The sequence below is a fragment of the Grus americana genome, chromosome 17 (genome assembly GCF_028858705.1).
Source record: "Grus americana isolate bGruAme1 chromosome 17, bGruAme1.mat, whole genome shotgun sequence".
Taxonomy (NCBI): domain Eukaryota; kingdom Metazoa; phylum Chordata; class Aves; order Gruiformes; family Gruidae; genus Grus; species Grus americana.
The window spans coordinates 10611728-10623916 of record NC_072868.1 but is presented as its reverse complement, the minus strand read 5'-3'; the positions used below and the strand labels follow the sequence as shown (position 1 = coordinate 10623916).

Below are 12189 nucleotides of genomic sequence, written 5' to 3'. Positions count from 1 at the left end.
CATTCCTGCATGGGATGAGAATTGTGCACCTTGGCACCCCTCTGAGTATTTTCAGTCTCTGGAAAAAAGCCTTTTCTTTTATGACACTGATTTTTCTTCCATGTTAGGATACTCATTTGAAGGTATGACCAAGGTCATATCTGTCACCTGGATTTCCCACATTTTTGAAGGATGTTTTATGGGTTCAAAACATTGTGAGGACTTTCCAGGAATGTTCATTCCTATGTTGTTATTGAGCTGTAAGAAGATTATAGTTAGATTATAAATACACACTAGCATGAAGAAACTACTAACTGGTTAAATCAGCTCTCATGTCCAATCAAAACTGTTTTATGAACTTAGCAGTGGCCTTAGAAGTGCAACAACTAAAAGCTTTGCCAACCAGGCACATTTTTCCTCAGGTCCTGGCCATCTGATCAAAGATAAACAATTGCTCTTTGCAGGCAATGTTTTTTACTTACAGCCGTTTGAGGGATTCCAGTTGAGAGAATGTCCCTGGATGAATCCTTGAAATCTTGTTGTTGTGCAAGAATCTGCAGTGGGACAACCCATGCCAAAACATTATTCAGTATTTGCACTACACAGATGATAACATCCCAGGTCAAAACTCAGTTTAAATACAAAGGCTGCTCATCAAAATGGAGCTTAGTTTTTAAATTTACTGTGTGTGTTTCCACGAGCTATAGGGATTTCATTCATTCGCAAGTGCAATGCAATACACCAAAGTGGAGAGCGGGTGTGGAGTGGAAATGATGACTCAAGATGTGATGTAACAGATTTAAACTGGAACCTTAAAGTTAATTTGCTTCATGCTCTGCAAAGGGAGGAGAAAGGGCACAAAATCCCCACAGACAGGACCCACCCTACGTTTTCGGTGCCTGGGTCAGCTCCAGTTTAGAAGGGACCTTTTCTTTTCCTCCCTGCAGAAGATAGGGCAATTTTACAAGGGCAGCTGTTGAAGTAAGGCTCCAGCAGAAGACGCTAGACAACACATGCACTAGACTCAGTGTAGTTATTAACCCAAATCCATGAATAAATCTAATTCAGACAACAGCCTAAATTGGGCTTACCTCTGAACAAAGCGGACGCAAATTCTCACTTCTAGTCTCAGCACACAGACAAGACTCCCCAGTTCTTAGGAAAAAACCCTGACTGCACTAAAATGCATTGGTGGGGACCAAGATGGGATAATTAACTCTCCACTCCCATAACGGAGGGGGAAATTAAGTTATGTCAGTTACATCCAAAACTCATTAGTAGACGGTGGAACAGGAAAGAAATACAAAAGCCGTGCATCTTGCGTGCAAATGTCTGCACACACACGTGTACACACAAGTTCAGCCTAGTTGCCCAGTTTGGATGCTGACAAACCTTCCCCTAAAATTTAAATCCAGAATTTTTTTTGGATCAAATACAGTGGCTGAGATCAGCCATGGTGTACTGATCCAGGTCTGAATTTTCCTAAGGGTGTTTGGATCTCATGATTTTATTTTCCTAGCATGGATGGATATAAGGCACATTTCCATGCAGCATGGAAGGGTCTGTTGGTTTCACCATGGAGTGGGAACCATCATATGAACTTTTGTCCTAGTGGCTACATTACTACTAGAAGCACAGGACGTAGTTTCCTAACTGCTTTCAAGAAGGATGCGTGTTTTTCTTGTTAGAGTTTCTTCTGACTTTATTCCTTTTCCACCCCCTTTTTTTTGTACACGCTGCCCAACAGTGACTAATGTTGACCTTATGGTCAGAGTAAAATTTCAGTTGGCTTGGCCAACTATAAGACTTTCTGCAGATTTACCCCTATTTAGGTGGAAACATGAACATAACACAATTGGGAAATTCCCTTCATATTTTCAGTAACCCTTCTACTTGGCAAGTACGTAAAATCTCCTTCTTCAAGGAAGTTTCTTTTTCCATTTTCCTCCATTTTGAAGATCATACTTCATGCTACTAAAACTGTTACACAAAAAGAAGGGGGTTTTCCCCTTCTCCTCACCCCCTTAGTCACAAGAAAGGTCCCCTCTTTACTTACAGCCTTTCAAGTTTAGGCAGGTCACTAAAAGTCTCCGACTCCAGACTTTCCAGGTTGTTGAAATGCAGGTAGCTGTCACACAGAAAAGGGCAGGCTTACAAATTGCAATTTAAAAGACAGAAGATCTTTCCAGATCAATCCACCAATGCCCACCAAGAGGTCACCACACATCTCAGGGCAGATGTTGAGAAGCTAGCATCCACTTTAGCGTCTCCGCTTTCCACATGCAAACATAGCAGCCAACACTGGCTTTTCCCTATCCTGTCAATTATCTACTCCCTCTCTTAATAAACTAAAACACACACAGAAAGGAGGAGAGATTTGCTCTTCCCTGAAGCTTAAGACCACCACCACCACCACTGTGAATTGCCTGTTGCACTGTTAAGGGTCAGGATGAAACCGCTGGCCATGGAGAGCCAGCAACAGCTGCTCCCATCTGAGCAGCGTACAGGAATTTTCCCTGCCTTTCCCCTAGAGCCTCGGCATTCCCCAACACATCCTTGGATCGTCAGGGAGGAAGGAATAGCCTTACTACAAGGCACTTGTTCCCAGCCTCGGAACTGCAACGTTTCTGAGTGGGATCATGAGTTTGCTCAGAGTTAATTTGTAGAAAAAGAACAACCCAATAAAACTTTGAAATTGGTCCTGCTTGTTGCCGAAGGTGGGACCGGAGACATCCAAAGGTCTCCTCCAGCCTGCATTTGTCTGTTGTTCTAACAGGGCTCCCAGCACGTACATCTACCCGGCAAGAGGTGAAACATCTCGAAATGGCTGACGTAGAGCTATTCTGTTTCTGTGGAGGGAAGGCACAGGCTCCAAAGACAGACATGGTTCAGTCAGCCGGAACACTTGGATCTAAATGGCACATTAATGTGAACAGCCCAGTTCTTGCTAATAGAGGTTAGTGGTTTTAGTTTCACCAAAATCTCATGTGTGACCTGCTATTCCAGAGACCTGGGAGACCTTTTGCACTACCCCAGGTCACCCCTTTGCCATCAGCAAAGAAAACCTGGGGTCTGCACTGCAACACACCACGATACCTGGGACTCCCTGTTCCCATTCGCTGTGACATTCACCGGCATAGCTGACATGTTCCTGACCTTCAGATGCCTTTCAGTATGGTTTCAAAGTTGCCTAAACTCTTCCCCCTTATTTTACACAGGCATAAATTTCACAGCAGACACTGATTAATCACGGATCTACAAATACTCATTCTGCTATTGTAGCTGACTGCATTGAGAAATAATTGCCCAAGCCACCACATGGCTGTTTGATTTGTAATGGAAGGATTCATGATAAATGGTGCACCATCAGAGCACAAACTGAAAGATGGTGACTCAGATTCTGCAGTGGAGGGCAACAGTGGGGAGAGACGTACGTGCTTTAATAAGTCTCAGATGTCTGCTGTCATTGCTTTGGACCTTGAGGAAAGCATCTGATACTGTCCATCAATCGGGTTATACTTTTTCTTGAAAAGCTGGCTTGTGGGGTACAGGAAAATGGGGTAGGATTTGAGCAAAGCTAATTCTTTTGGAAACACGCCTGCCTGAGATTGAAAACAGATGGGACTTTCAGAGAGTTGTTTGTTGTTTTTGTGGTTTTGTTGTGCTTTTTTTTTTTTCCTTTTATTCGTGACATCAAGTCTGGAACGGTTATTGTTAAAGTATCACTGTGGCCAGCATCATCTCTTCTCTAAGCACAGCTGAGCCAGTATCTGCTTCCTATGTTTTCTCCCAGGCATCCTTGCTGAGCTGGTTGATGAAAAACCAAGGCTGGCAGCAGACCTATTATTAAGCTTGCCTGAAACTTCCTGTTATAGTCTGTTCACTTCTGCTGTCGGCCTGGAGAACAAGCTGGATCCTATTCCTTTCACACCAAAATCCTTAGTTCCTTAGTTACATTCCAGCCCTATAAACGCTGTCATTTGGCACAATCCATGAATTAGAACGGTTTCACCTTTGGTCCCAGTTCTCCAACGATGCAAATAATCCCTGTACTTCAAACACCCATGCTCACACTCTCTCCATATGTACACATGTCTCTACACATATGCACATAATATATCACAACCCTGGCATGACAAATTCAATCTCAGTTTAGCAAGACACTTTAGGAAAGTCAGGCCTCAGTCTTCCCATCTCACCTTAAGCATGGAGCGCTAAGAGTCAAAACCCAAAACTTCTTTGAATAAACAGCACAGATTTGCAATACACAGAAAGGGAGCAAATAAGGACTGCTAGAGTGTCACTGTGAAGGGCTCCAGCTGCCAGGAAAACATGCAAGGCTCCCTTCATCCCAGAGTGCCACGCAGCTTGGAGGGAAGGTCATTACTTTTTTTGTTTGGATCCATCATCTTCCCCCTGTTGAAATTTCCAGACGCTTTGCAGCACGCAAGCACCTCCATCACTCCCACAAATACGCTGCTGCCCCAGCTCTCAGCTTGCGCTTCATCCACTCATTTTCAGCAAAGGTTTGGATAAGAGAGAAACTCGACCACCACCCTCAATTCAAGCAAAGGGCCAGATCCTACGCCCTGCTCCAGCACTCCCAGCAGACATAAACACAGCAGGCCAGCTGCCTTCTGCTTCAAGCCATCCTACAGACACCTATCTCCTCCCATCCTAAGGTCCTTGGACGTAAAGGGAATCAGAAGCACAGCTGGGCTCTTCCTATGCTCCAGAGGTTTAGGGTCAGGAGAAAATATATGGGACGTCAGTAGGAAGAGACCTCGGCATTAACTAACCAAAATCAGTACTGGGACCAGCTGTTTTCAAACAAAGTCAGTGTAGTTTTGCAAAGCTGGATGATAAAACAGTAGAAGCCTCGTCCTACTCCTTGCTAAGTGTCTGGTACTCTCCACTACTGGAAACACAGCACTTGGGTTAGAGGAGCCAATAAATCAGCTCTTACGCACATCACATTCAGCAACAAACAAGGCTCATTTGTACTTACAGCTGTTCCAGAGAACGGAGCCCGTGGAAGGCATGTTGCTGGATGCTCTGAATTTCATTTTTATAAAGGTAGCTTTCAAAAGGAGAGAAGAAAAAAAGGATTAGGCTAACTGTTCAGCAGTTGTGTTTTAAAAAGACACAAGAAACAGCTATGAACCTCAACCCAAAGCAGAGCTTGCTGATTGGGTTCAAGGGCAATGTTTTACAGCTGTGGCATTAACATCCAGAAATTCTGACCACAGAAAATACATCCTGGACTGGCAAACATTAAAAATGGGTTGTTAAATTTCAAAGAGGTTAAGAAACTACTGAGCTACCAACTCACAGGTATTTCAGGTTCTCCAGATCTTCAAAGGATCTTCTCACAATTTGTTTTATCTGATTATTGTTCAGGAGCCTGAAAAGAAGAAAAACACAGCTGGTGAATTCAGCACATGTGAGACTTGTGGCATTTGTGTTCCTGGATGCCCACTAAAAAATCCTGAACCTGTGTTTTCCAGAGTTTAAGATTTAAAGAGGTTAGCAGATCAAATTTAGATACTCACGCCAGCTAATTCAATGAAAAGGTTTCTTGCCCAGAGGTGCCAAGTGTTTCCAATATGTACAATGTTCAAAGACTTTTCTTTACCTTTTGCCACAGTGGTTTTCATCCCAAAGTTACAATTTTGGCCAGGAAAGGGATGAGGGGAAGGGAGACAGGCAGAAGGGAGTGGAGCCGAGGGAGAAATTAAATTGTTGCTGCCACTCTTGTACAAGCACAACAGTTTCTGAAGGTGCATGGTTGTGTTCAACAATGTGTGAGCAGGGACATGCAGAGCCAGTTTTTAAGAGTGCATGGTTTAAAATGCCAGTCCACAGTGGAGTTATATAGGAGTTATAAAATGATAATGCGTTGTTCTGATCACTTTGATACTAATATGTGCAAATGAAAAATAAATAAATACAGATCTGACTCCAGAGGCTATTCAGAGACAGCCTCTTTCGATCTAGAGAGCTTTGTGCCAGATTTTAATACAAAACCTATGGACAACATTGCATTGGCAAGCAATCTCCGCCTTGTATGTGCAGTTGCCATGACTGTGCATGCAAATGACAGCCGGTGCCAATGACCAGAAACACAGCTCAACCTTGTAATAACCACGCTGTGTGCAACAGCAGTAACCATGCAGCTGAATGCTACAAAAACCTCTTCTGCAACCACTGCCAAGCCCAACACCGAGAAAATGAAATAAATCACTTATAAATAGCTCCTTAATATACAACATTTAACTATTCATTGTGGCTGCCTAACCACACTCCTGTGGGTCTTTCACTGTGGCTGCCCACTGATGTTCAGATTCGGCAAACTTGACCACATGGAGCTCACAGCCCAATAGCTCAGAGCAAGGATTTCACCAGCTACACTTATTTTTAAAATTCCTAAATGGAGATATGGATGAAGGGGAGAGCTGTGACCGTGTACTGCAAAGATTTGTTTTTCTAGTGTTGTAAGAAAAACTGCTATTCCCTCTGCAAGCAGCCAGACCTTACAATTTCGGGTCAAATTCAACACATGTATTGGATGTGGATTTTCTACTTTACAAGCTCCTTTTTGTGATAGTTATGCTCCTCAGAAATGATCTGTCACCAGACAACAGGTGAGAAGACAGTTCAGCACTTTCTCAGCAGTAAAGCCCAATCTTCTGCCCCTCTTTGCTAGAGAAAATAGGGTAGACAGTGCCTCAGCCAGCCTCTGGCACTACAAACAAAGGTCCCTTCCTGGGAAGAACAGTTTGTGCAGGTAAAGGACGGAAAGAAAAGACAAAGAGGGGAGGAGAAATGAAAGAAAATGTGTGGGAAAAGAAGATGAAGATTAAATCAAATGCCTCAGGGATGCAAAGATAAAAGCTGCCAGAAACACACGTGTTACAGCAGTTTCACAAGTTACCGCCACCTGAGCACCTGAGCCGCACCAGCTTTCCACCACCTAGTTCTCAGGCAGAGTATTACATTAAGGGTCCAAAAAGCACCTAAGAAACTTGAGTGTAAAGAAATCTTTGGAAGTCAGAACAGTAAGGGCTTGAGAAAAATCTCAGTATTCTTGATTGGACTGTCCTCTCTTGATTAGCTGCCCTGCTACCATGGACATGGGCTCTACTACCAAATTTCACATTGCCAGGGTTGTGGACAAGCAGCCCGAAGAGGTTAAGGCAGAAACTTGCTGGAGAGTTTCTGCACAGCTGGAAGCAATGGCTCAATACACACGGCTGAGGTTAAACAACCCGATTTCACTCATAAGGATGCAAAAATGATGTCAAGTCCTTGGAACACACTATTCTGCTTTGACAGCCAGATATGCTGAGTGGAAATACAGCCCGTGAACACCAACCCAAAGGTTTATTTGATGATTGAACACCCAAGAACTGGAAATAACTGCTTGAGAGCAGTGCGGGAGAGGGCTTTTGTCTATTTACCCACAGGAGAAAGACAACATAGGCACCAACCGTGCACGCTTCCTTCCCTGCCCTCTATCAGCACACTTTCATCTTCAGCCAGAGGAGAACGAAGGCTGCTTGTTCTCTGTTATCTGATCCTTGGCCCCACTTCTGAGGATGCTAGATGGGCTGATAGACCAGTGCCAGCTCCAACGTCATTCCCATGGACACGAGCACCTGTCCCCCGCCACACAACTGGCATCGGCTGCTCGTTTCATAGGGAACATGAAACAACAACCAGGTCCTGGAGGCAAGGACACGCCGACAACCCAAGCAGCCCTACGCACCATGATGGTATGGACTCCTTCGTTGACCCTTTATCTTTAATGCAGCAAGTTCTGGCAGGGACTGAAGTCCAGGGGGTATTTCATATTGCAACATGTTGTCTGATTGCATTTTGGTGCTATTTAAAACCATTTACCTAGTCCGCTTTGTTGTCTTGGCTGTTTAGGACAGTTCAAGGGGGTGTAATTAGCCATCCAAGCCAAATAAGACAAATTCTGGAAATTCAGATGGCATGCAGAATGCAGGCCTCTTATCTCATCGTCTGATACTTAAAAATTCATTCATTGACCGATTAAAGGTTAAAAAGCGTATGGAAGAAGTCATCTCTGCTTCCTGTCTCAGGATTCCCCATTGTAATAGAAGGATATGCCCTGGAAAAAACTCAAAAGTGAAATAATTTATGAAGTCCATCATAGTCCACATATTCCAAAATGCTCCTTTCAGAGAAATCCATAGACAAGACAGCACATCTGGCTCCTATAAAGACTTCAGATGGCTTGTGCACAGCTGTCTGCTCCTTGACTCCTGTGCAATTCACCCAGGCAGAGAAGTGTGCAAAATCCTGGCATGACCTGGATATTGATCCCAGCTGCGATCAATAGCAAAACGCCCAAATTCCTGCTAAAGAGGACTGAAACCTAAGATCTGCTGTTAACCAGAACTGTTGGGAATAAGTGCTCTGGCAGACAGAAGCTGGAAAGATCATTATTAATGCATGTCTTAAGTATACCCTGTAGCAAAACAAGCTAAATTAAAAGTATCAGAAGTAAGTTTCCTGGAGCTTATCAAAAGATAGCAAAATGATGTGGCATTCCCCTTCGTGGTAGCTGGTGAATTGGGCTCCAAATGAGTAGGTGGACTCAATCATACAGGTTTTATTCCTGAAAAATTCTTCTGGGAGGCTTGAGATGTAAGGCACCATGAGATCTGGCCCAGATTCACTGAGAACATTTCGCATTCAGTTTCCTTTAGGTTTTACATCCTCCTGACTGCCCCTCCCCTCTCCTTCCTCACCCTCTCTCCAGGTTGCCAAGCACAGGCTTAAGTTACATTAAATGAGTCATTTTCTGTTTTGAAGAATGTATTAAATGATGTGACAGTACAGAATTCAGACTCAAAACTTGTACTCTTTCCTCTTTTCGTTTGACAAACCACATGCTACAGTCGTTGTGACATAACAGCTATTTTTTTCCTCCTACCATTAATAGAAATCATCACATAGTGTATTTAAAGGGGGAGAAAAAGTGAGTTTAATGTTCTGCCATGCATTCTCCCTTGTTGACAGAATGATCTGGAATAGCCATTTCCCATATTTGAGGGAGAAACTTTTATTCTGAGATCCAAGTAGGCTCCGACATCCCCTCCTTGCTTGCAGAAACATGTTCTCTCAAGAGCTACTAGAGGGTTAGACACAACCTCCATATTACTCCTGTTCTTCATCCTGAAACCCTTTACAAGCAGCATCTAAAGGAGAGCTGCAGAGCTCACCAGAAGTGCCTTTTGCTCTCACCTAAGCAGAAAGAGAAATATGATGTAATCAACAACAATGACAGGGCAAAAGCGCAGGCAGAAGCACATATGATGATGTGGTCTCCACAGATTCCCTGTTTTCCAGGATGCCCATGCTACAGGCAGAACAAAATACCTACTGGGGAAGTTAAGAAATACTGCTTTGGTCCTGGGGCCAGACATTTCTACAGATGATGCTAGAAAGACCCAAGTAGCAGCAACTGTTTGGCTGTGATGGCCTTGGTTTGAAAATACAGGAATCGACCAGTTGGGTCACCATGGCAGGGTGCTGACCTCCTGTGGGAACACGTAAGGGGACAGTCATGCAGCAGTGTCGTCATCCATTCCCACCCAAAGATGACCTAAAGGAGAAACGACTGGAAAGCAACGAGACGCTATGCCTCACCATGGGCTCACAATGTGTTTGCTCTTTTCCACAGTCCACCACCTGCTGTGAGCTAATGTTGGGTTAAGTGATGTGGCTGGCGTTGGCAAACTCAAGCAAAACAGCTGTTGAGGAGCTGTGGCTATTTTGTGGTTGGCATACAAGAGATTTTCCCATCCCTCTCCCTGCTACTCTATTTATTTTTTTCCCTGAGAGGACATATTAACAGTTTAAAAATATGCAAAGGAGATCCTGACACCAACATCTGCACGGGAACTGAGAAGAGGCAATAGGAAGGGATGAGGAAACCTTACAACTCGAAGACCTTCAGCCCAAGAGGACTTCTCCAATGCACACAACATTGCAGACAGATGACAAGCAAGCTCCCAGCAGTGCAGCATTTAGGATAATTGCTTATTACCTGTGGTGCTGTGCTAGGAGTCCCCAGCCAGAAACATATAATGACCATATCTCTTCCACAGACAAACAGGGCTCCTGCTTTTCATTTTAAAGTTGTGCTCTGTAATTTATCAAATCTCCCACACCAGGGAGAGAAAAGAAGAGAGGAGAGCCAGGGGAAGGTCTGAACTGTTTGAAAGCCCCACTGGACATTCACAGCAGGCTCCTCTTCTGTCAGTCTCACAGCCCACCTCCCCACATCCAACGCAGGCTACAAAGGTTTCCTTATCAGGGTGGCTCATAAACTGTCAAACTTGGATATACTACAGCCATCCTGCCCAAAAGGAGATACAGAACAGAAACTTCACCAGAATCTCCTGCCCTTCCTCTGCCAGGCCAAAGCACTGCAGGAAAAGGCTCTTTTAAAAGCATTTATTTGCTTAAGGGACATTTATTTAAGTCCCATGGCAGAAAGCTGCAAGCTCAGAGCTCTGCATATGGATCCAGAGCTACTCTGTCCTCCAAACCTCTTGCTTCAAATATTCTGGACAAAATTGCCAGCAAGTCTCTCAGGGATTTTAAAGGATTTATTCTCTTTACCACTTGAAGACTTGTATGAGTCCTCAGGCAAAAGTTTACCATCTAAGAAACATCAGCAAATTCTTCAGTTCTTGTGAGTTTTGATGTGGGAATTGGGCAAACCAGAGTTCCTGGAGAGAAATTTGCTTTAGGAGTGCGAGGTCTGATGTTCTCTCATTCAGTTATCAAGCTTCTCATCCGTGGGAGTTAACTACTGCGAGTGTGAGAATAACTGATTTTTCCAGTTTGCTGGCCAAATCAGGAAATACAACCAAGCATACAAAGTACTATCTAAATGGAAAGGCTTCATTTGCAAAAGAAGTTGATTTTCAGAATTCAAATACAAAAATGCCGTATTTTGTTAAAAGCGGTGTTTCACCTAGTCTAGTATTCCAGCTCTGACGATGGTCGCAGGACATTGTTTAGGGAGAGCCTGCCCACTATGTGTCTAAAACATGTTCCTCTTACTGTCCTGGCATCCATAATCATGAGATTAGGGATGTTAGGGGGTACCTTCAAGCCTATTCCCTTTAGTGTCTGTTCATGGACTTGCTGTCCTTGATTTGCTTGTCCAGGAGGGTATGGAGACAGAAAGCAAAAAGAATTGGACAAATTCATGAAGCGTAAACAGGTACTAGAGAGCAACAGGTCTTTCCATCTCAGCTAGGCTGTGAATCTATATCTATCTTTAAGCAGAGTGGCAGAAGTCTTGCAGATGTAGGGACCTGCCTAGACCGAGGCACTGGCAGAGCAGGAACTGGGATCTCTTACAAAGCTCCGCAGGTTGGGTGGAGCGTCTCTCCAAGTGAAGGTCTGCCAACATCCTGAGTTTCCCCAGGGCTGAAACTAGCCTGGCGGTCCTGCCGTGCTGCCTGCCAAACATCTGTCTGCATCACACAGAGATGACATAATTTGGAACAGTTTCTTTTCTCGACTCAGGAGAGCTTCAGAGGTGGAAGAGCAGCTCTGGAGATCAAGATGCCTCAGCAGAGCTTTGTGATATGGACTCAGACTCTTATTTTCTCTCTAGATATTTTAGTCACATTTATCACCCCATCTAAGCCTATCTCAAATGACAGAAATCCATCCAAAGTATCCTTTCTCTCTATTACTTTTAGTGATTAAGTATCACATGGTGCCCTTTGAGAGACTAACATGGGCTGTTCTTGTGTTCTGAATGAACAGCATCATTGGCAATAAAGTTTTCTACCAGTCTACTGCTTGACCACCTGTCCTATAAGCTGGGGCCTGGGCCACGACCAGGGTATTTTGATGTATCCTGCAGTCACGGTTTCACCAAGCAGTCCCACACGCAAGGTGGAGCATCCTTTAGCAAATGTTGATTTTTAAAAGATAACTATTGAATAAGTCTCTAGGATAAAGTCCTGCTGTATTTCCCATTCTTCCTACAACTTCTTACAATTGACTGAATTCCTCATTGTCCAGATCTTCCTTCTTTCAGCATTGCCATCTTTATGGGATCAGGGACTTCAGATCTCTCAAGGTCAGACAGAAAAAAACCAGTCTGGACTTTCTCTTGCCATTTGGGACCATGAATGTACGAACCCAGTG

At 44.0% G+C, this 12189-nt stretch overlaps 1 protein-coding gene across 3 annotated transcripts in view; it reads right to left on the bottom strand.

Moving 5' to 3' along the window:
- Positions 1 to 12189, bottom strand: part of LOC129214051 (peroxidasin homolog) — a 46486-nt gene that overhangs the window by 22430 nt on the left and 11867 nt on the right. For all 3 annotated transcript variants that reach the window (XM_054845077.1, XM_054845078.1, XM_054845079.1), the window contains exons 3-6: positions 5312 to 5383; positions 4988 to 5059; positions 2036 to 2107; positions 462 to 533 (exon numbers count right to left, since the gene is read on the bottom strand). In XM_054845077.1, coding sequence (XP_054701052.1) covers positions 462 to 533; positions 2036 to 2107; positions 4988 to 5059; positions 5312 to 5383 — 288 coding nt within the window. The remainder of the gene's footprint in view (positions 1 to 461; positions 534 to 2035; positions 2108 to 4987; positions 5060 to 5311; positions 5384 to 12189) is intronic.